The sequence below is a fragment of the Bos javanicus genome, chromosome 10, assembly GCF_032452875.1.
Source record: "Bos javanicus breed banteng chromosome 10, ARS-OSU_banteng_1.0, whole genome shotgun sequence".
In the NCBI taxonomy this organism is placed as follows: Eukaryota; Metazoa; Chordata; class Mammalia; order Artiodactyla; family Bovidae; genus Bos; species Bos javanicus.
The window spans coordinates 54,500,231-54,506,580 of NC_083877.1; the positions used below are offsets into that span (position 1 = coordinate 54,500,231).

Here is a 6,350-nt window from a genome sequence, read left to right on the forward strand (position 1 = left end):
CTCGTACAGCAGTGAAGACCCAGCATAGCCAAAAATAAATTTTAAAAAACCATTATTATTATTAACATTATTTTTATAGAGCCAAGCAAAACATTTCATTCAGTGAGAGAGAAAGAGGAGAGTTTGTACTTTTCTCTAGGAGCTACCCTTGCTCGTGAGGAATAATCAGGCGGTCCTTTTTTCTGGTCTCATATCAGTTATGAAGACAGAGAAAGCATGCCGTGAAAATACCTGAAATTCACCTAGGTCCAACAGGACTCTGCTTTCCATTCTGGGTTTATGAGGATTAGCAAAGTATTTCCTCTCTAGTTCTTGCTTTGGAAGGGTGTTGGGATTATAGTAAACTCAGGGTAGAAAGGTAAACTGTTCCTTTTTCCTTCCATTTCCCTAAATTACCTTCACAATGTATATGCTTCACAATGTAAATTTCCCTTCTTTATGTATATATTCTTTTTGTTTTATTTTTTTTATATACTCTTTATAGGGTTATGATTGTATTTCTTTGGAAAACACAATCCCACTTAACATCTAAATTATATCTTTCAGGGATGGACTACTGAAGTTAATTGTAAATAGTGTAGTTTTCTCTGCCTTGAGCAGTGTGATAGTCATGTTAGACTCTGCGATCCCATGGACTGTAGGTTGCCAGGTTCCTCTGTCCATGGAATTCTCTAGGCAAGAATACTAGAGCTATGCCCTATTCCAGAAGGGCGTGGCAACCTCTTGAATTATAACCTCCTGAGTTGCCTTGAGCAGAGGATGTTACAGAAAGGAGCAGCCATTTTCTTCTTTACTATGACGGTTTCTGGTTGCATAGAATGATGTTGGCTCTAAGGAGACTCAGCCTGTATGGATCTTTACTGAATCAGTTCTTGCAAACCTCTTGTCTCCAGCTGCTAAATGTGGTTTGGAGTTTGAAGATCTTCATGGAAGACCTGTCCAGGATCTGCTTTGCCACTTAATTCAAGATTTTAGAGTTTACTGGATACAGAATATTGTACCCTCTAGTCATCTGGTGGCACTCCCTGTGCTTGTGCATTTAAAAATAATACTGCATTAGTCTGTTGTACTCCATAGTTCACTTAAAAAATTATTGAAGTACATTGATTTGCAGTATTAGTATCAAGAGTACAGCATAGTTGTTCCGTATTTTTTACAGATTATATTCCATTAAAAGTTATTATAGTGGCTATAATTCCCTGTTCTATACAATATATCCTTTATACAGAGCAGTAGTTTGTACCTCTTAATCCCATACCATAATGTGCCCCGCCCTTCCCTTTCCTCACTGGTAACCACTAATTTGTTTCCTATATCTGTGTTTCTGTTTTGCTTTTATATTTGTTTGTATTATTTTTTAGATTCCCCATATAAGTGATATCATACAGTATTTGTCCTTCTCTGACTTACTGCACTTAGCATAGTATTCTCCAGAGTCCACTTCTGTTGGATAAATGAAACGTGTTTTCTCTCACACAGGGAGAGCAGATGAAATGACCGTAAGGAAATTTTGATTTTTAATATTTTCTTTGAAGATTAATGAGCCAGACAGTGAAATATCCATCTCAGATAGTTAATTTTTAAGTGGAAAATCTTGTCATTAAAAGGACTTTTTTTTTTGTCTCTGTCAGATATTTTTATGGTCTGACTGAAATGGATTAGTCATGGGACTTCCCTGGCAGCCCAGTGGTTAAGACTTCACACTTCCAATGCAGGGGGCACAAGTTTGATCCCTGTTCTGGGAATTAAGATCCTGTATGCCACATGGCATGGCCAAAAAAAGAAAGTCTTGGCAATTTCCTTGTGGTCTGGGAGTTAGGACTCAATGCTTTCACGGCTGTGCACGTGGGTCAAAAAGTGAAAAACAAAATAATGAAGGTGTTTTTTTTTTTTTTTTAAAGAGGGAACAGTCATAATGTTTGTAGTCAATTTTAAACAAAGTTGAAATATCATTTTGCTGATTTATAAGAGATTTTAACTGACTAGATAGTGTTATAACCATTAATCTGTTTAAGCATAACCATTAATTTGTTTAATTTCTTGCTATTTTGATAAAAGTTTGTTACTAATACATGTATTGACAGGAAAATCAGGCCCTTCAAGGCTACCTAGCACTGCAGCAAAAGTTCTATAAACTTGATTGGACATAATTTCTCTCTCAGAAATGGTGCTGACTTCAGAGTTACATTGCTAATCTGGTCAGTCTCTTCAGAAACATTGAAATTGGAGAAATTAGTTGTAAGTGTTACCAAGATTTAGTCTGTTCTCTGAACTGTGGGAGAACTTATATGACTTACCTGAACTAAGGTGTTCATTTGCGTAGGACCAAGATCTTTCAAATAATACCGAGATTATTGAAAATTTTTTCCTTTAGAGAGTGCCATGAGTATATAACGGACTTTTGAAGCCTAAAGTCATCTAATATAATTTTACTTTTTATAAGATAATCTCCATCACTCAAGGATCAGAGAACCTTTAGTCCTTCCTAAATTCTCTCTAGGAGCCTTCCCAGTACAGATTGTGGAGTCCTGTAGTTAAAAGGTAGAAGGCAGTCTTCTTCCAGCATGCTTTGTTTTTATTTTCATGTAGCTGTTTGCTGTGCATTTTCTTGCATATGAACCTTTTATTTTCCAATTTTCATGTATTGAAAATACTACATAAAGGATAGTCTCTATGGAGATAGACACTAAACATTTATGGAGTATTTGTTATACCATTAAGATTTAAATTCATCTTTGATATTTTACTTGATATTTTTCTTTCTTATCTTTCAAAAAAATTTAGTCATTGAAGGAAAACCTTGCAAGGTGTTGGACCCATACTGAAGCAGAGAAGATGTCCTTTGAAACTCAGAAAAAGAACCTTGATACAGAAAATCAGTATCTAAGAACATCTCTGGAGAAGGAAGAAAAAGCTTTGTCTTCATTACAGGAAGAGTTAAGGAAATTAAGAGAAAAGATTAGGATATTAGAAGATAAAGGGACAAGCGCTGAATTAGTTACAGAAAATCAGAAACTTAAGCAGCATTTGGAAGAAGAAAAGCTGAAAACACACAGTTTCCTTAATCAAAGGGAGACTCTGTTGGCAGAAGCAAAGATGCTCAGGAAAGAACTGGAAAGAGAACGACTAATAACCATGGCTTTAAGGGTGGAACTCCAACAGCTAAGTTCCAGCCACTCGTATGGCAACCCAGACTCGCCCAGTGTAGTGACTGAGAAAAAGGAAATAGAAATGTTACGGGAAAGACTGACTGAGCTGGAGCGCAAGCTAACCTTTGAGCAACAGCGTTCTGATTTGTGGGAAAGACTGTATGTTGAAGCAAAAGATCAAAATGAGAAACAAGAAACTGATGGAAAAAAGAAAGGGAACAGAGGAAACCACAGAGCTAAAAATAAATCAAAGGAAACATTTTTGGGTTCTGTTAAGGAAACATTTGATGCAATGAAGAATTCTACTAAGGAGTTTGTGAGGCATCATAAAGAAAAAATTAAACAGGCTAAAGAAGCTGTAAAAGAAAATCTGAAAAAATTCTCAGATTCAGTTAAATCCACTTTCAGGCATTTCAAAGATACCACCAAGAATATCTTTGATGAAAAAGGCAATAAAAGATTTGGCGCTACAAAAGAAACCGCAGCTAAAAAACCGACAACATTTAGTGAATATTTCCATCCACAGTATAAGGCACGTACACAAAACCAGAATAGTAGAGGCCCTACTATGCAGAGAGAGGGAAGGAAAGAAAAGCCTCATTTTGAAGAATTTGGAAAAAATACAAATTCACAGAAATGCAGTGCTGAGCATGACTGTGGTGGAAATTATAATTCTTTCAGAAAGGCTTGTTCTGGTGTATTTGAATGTGCTCAACAGGAGTCTATTAACCTTTTTAATGTTAAAATGTTGAATCCTGTAAGGATAGATGAATTTAGACAGTTAATTGAAGGGTATTTATTAGAAAAACTGGATAGTTTTCATCATTGGAAAGAACTTGATCACTTCATCAATAAGTTTTTCCTAAATGGTGTCTTTATACATGATCAGAAGCTCTTCACTGACTTTGTTAATGATGTTAAAGATTATCTTAAAGACATGAAAGAATATCAAGTAGATAATGATGGCGTATTTGAGAAGTTGGATGGATATATATATAGACACTTCTTTGGTCACACCTTTTCCCCTCCATATGGACCCAGGTCGGTTTACATAGCACCATGTTATTATAATAGTTTTTAACATTTGTAGATTGAATAGCATTTTTATAATTTGATAAGTTTTTTAGAATGCTACTACAGTTGACCCTTAAACAACATGGGGGGTTAGTCTGCATATGACCTATGGTCAGCCCTCTGTATCAGCATTTCTGCATCTGAAGATTCAACCAGCCACAGACCATGTAGTACTGAAGTATTTACTATTGAAAGATATCCAGGTATAAATAGACCCAAGCAGTGCAAACCCACATTGTTCAAGGGTCAGCTGTATTTGTTGTAAAAGTACTTTTTGTAAACAAAAGTACTATTTGTAAAAGTATTTTATTGCCTTGGAATTCAGGATAAATTGAAAGATTAAATTTTAAGTTAAAATCTATTACAAACTGAAAATTTCATAAAATCAGTTTGACTTGAGCAAATGGTTTAATTTCTACCTTAAAAAATCTGAGGATATAAAATTCTATTTTAGCCTATTTCATTTTTTTCATTATACTTTATATGAAAAGATAATCACCTTAAGTTATTTCCTTAATCTTTTATTTACTCACTCACTCTGGGAAGCTAGGAGTGAAAAATACAAATTTCACTTTGAAATCAGAGTAACAATTCAAGTGTCCCACTTGCTTTGTCTATTCTACTTAGCAACTAAATTATGATATTTAATACATTTATTATAGAATTATTATTGGTAGAGGCATGATCAAAGGGATAAACTTTGCAAGCCACAAGTTCTCATGCGTGTGCTTTATATATAACCTTTAAAAATAACATTGTATTATCCATTGCTTACCAGCTTTCTATTCTGTAACACAAAACTCTCCTAATCTTTGAATGTTAGCTTTATTTTTTAACCTTTGAGATATTTTTCTCTATATAGCTTTTTGAATAAATGTAATGTGTCAATAAAATAATGAGACTGATTTTGGTGTCTTTAGTCATTAAATACATATCTAGAGCAAAGTACTGTGAGGCTGTCCTGAGGAAAGAAATGAAAAATTCTTGCTGTCAAGGAGCTCAGAAGCTTTTGGAGAATTAGGTCAATACAAGAAATGCAGTGGAGATGTGGAGGCATATTATATGCTGGCCTCAGTCAACAGATGTTTGGGAAGGCTTCATAATAAGATGGCCTTTGAGCTGAACTTCTTTTTAACTGGTTTTTGAAGAAGTAGTGAAAACTTGCCTGCAGCAGATGGAGTACATTGCACTCAAAGGGAACTTCATTTGCACTGATTTGGAGATGTGAAGACATGCTGTGTTAAGGAGACAAGGTAGAGGTGGGGGGTGAACAGAAGAAAAGATTCAGATCATGAAGAACTTTTATGCTGGAGGACTTGTTTTATTGCATTTTGGGTCACTGGCAGCAGCCTGAAGGGTTTATTGGAAGGAGTGAAGCTAGATGCTGAAAAGTGGTTTTTGAAATGATACAGACATGAGCTGATGAGTATCTGAACTAGGGCAGTAGCAGGAATAGAAAGGAGGGGACAGATTTGAACGGTATATAGTAAGTAAAATCGGTGCTATTTCTTACGAAATAGAAGTAGAAAGTAACAATGCCTTTTGAGATTTCTGGGTTGGGTCACTAGTATATAGTTACATATATATGTCTATAGTTATAGGTGTGTGTGTATATATATGTATATTATATATATAACTGTCTAGTTATATATGGACATTAGCTACACTAAGGAATACCAGGGCTTGGGTGAGGGGAATTGAAAATGAGAATTGTGGTTGGTATTTATTGACATAAGTAGGGAGAATTTGTTAGCTATTAGTTATGTGACTCTGTCTCTAGTCCAGACTCTGTATATGTAGATAGTCTAGGCTGGAGGTGTTTATCAGACTCCTGAAGAACACCAACATCTAAGGGATTGTAGAGAAAGAAGGCTGAGAATGAATGATGGGCAGAGTGGCATTGTGAAAATCGAAAATCATCTCAAGTAAAAGGAATAATGTTACATGCTGCCCCCCCGCCCCCCAAAAAAAGAATGGATGTCTTGGTTGGGAATTGGACGGCCATGGAGTGTTTTGTTGAAGTAGTGACAAAGGTGTGATTATGGAGATCAAGAACTACATGTAGATATTGTTTATAAGCCTTAGCTGTTAGAGCATGCATGCGCATGCAGAAAAGAGGGAGGGAGG

General features: G+C 35.5%; 1 protein-coding gene across 9 annotated transcripts in view; it reads left to right on the plus strand.

Annotated features, from left to right (window-relative positions):
- Positions 1-6,350, plus strand: part of CCPG1 (cell cycle progression 1) — a 42,021-nt gene that overhangs the window by 34,504 nt on the left and 1,167 nt on the right. For all 9 annotated transcript variants that reach the window (XM_061431211.1, XM_061431219.1, XM_061431218.1 and 6 more), the window contains one exon: positions 2,785-4,190. In XM_061431211.1, the coding sequence (XP_061287195.1) occupies positions 2,785-4,190 (1,406 nt within the window). The remainder of the gene's footprint in view (positions 1-2,784; positions 4,191-6,350) is intronic.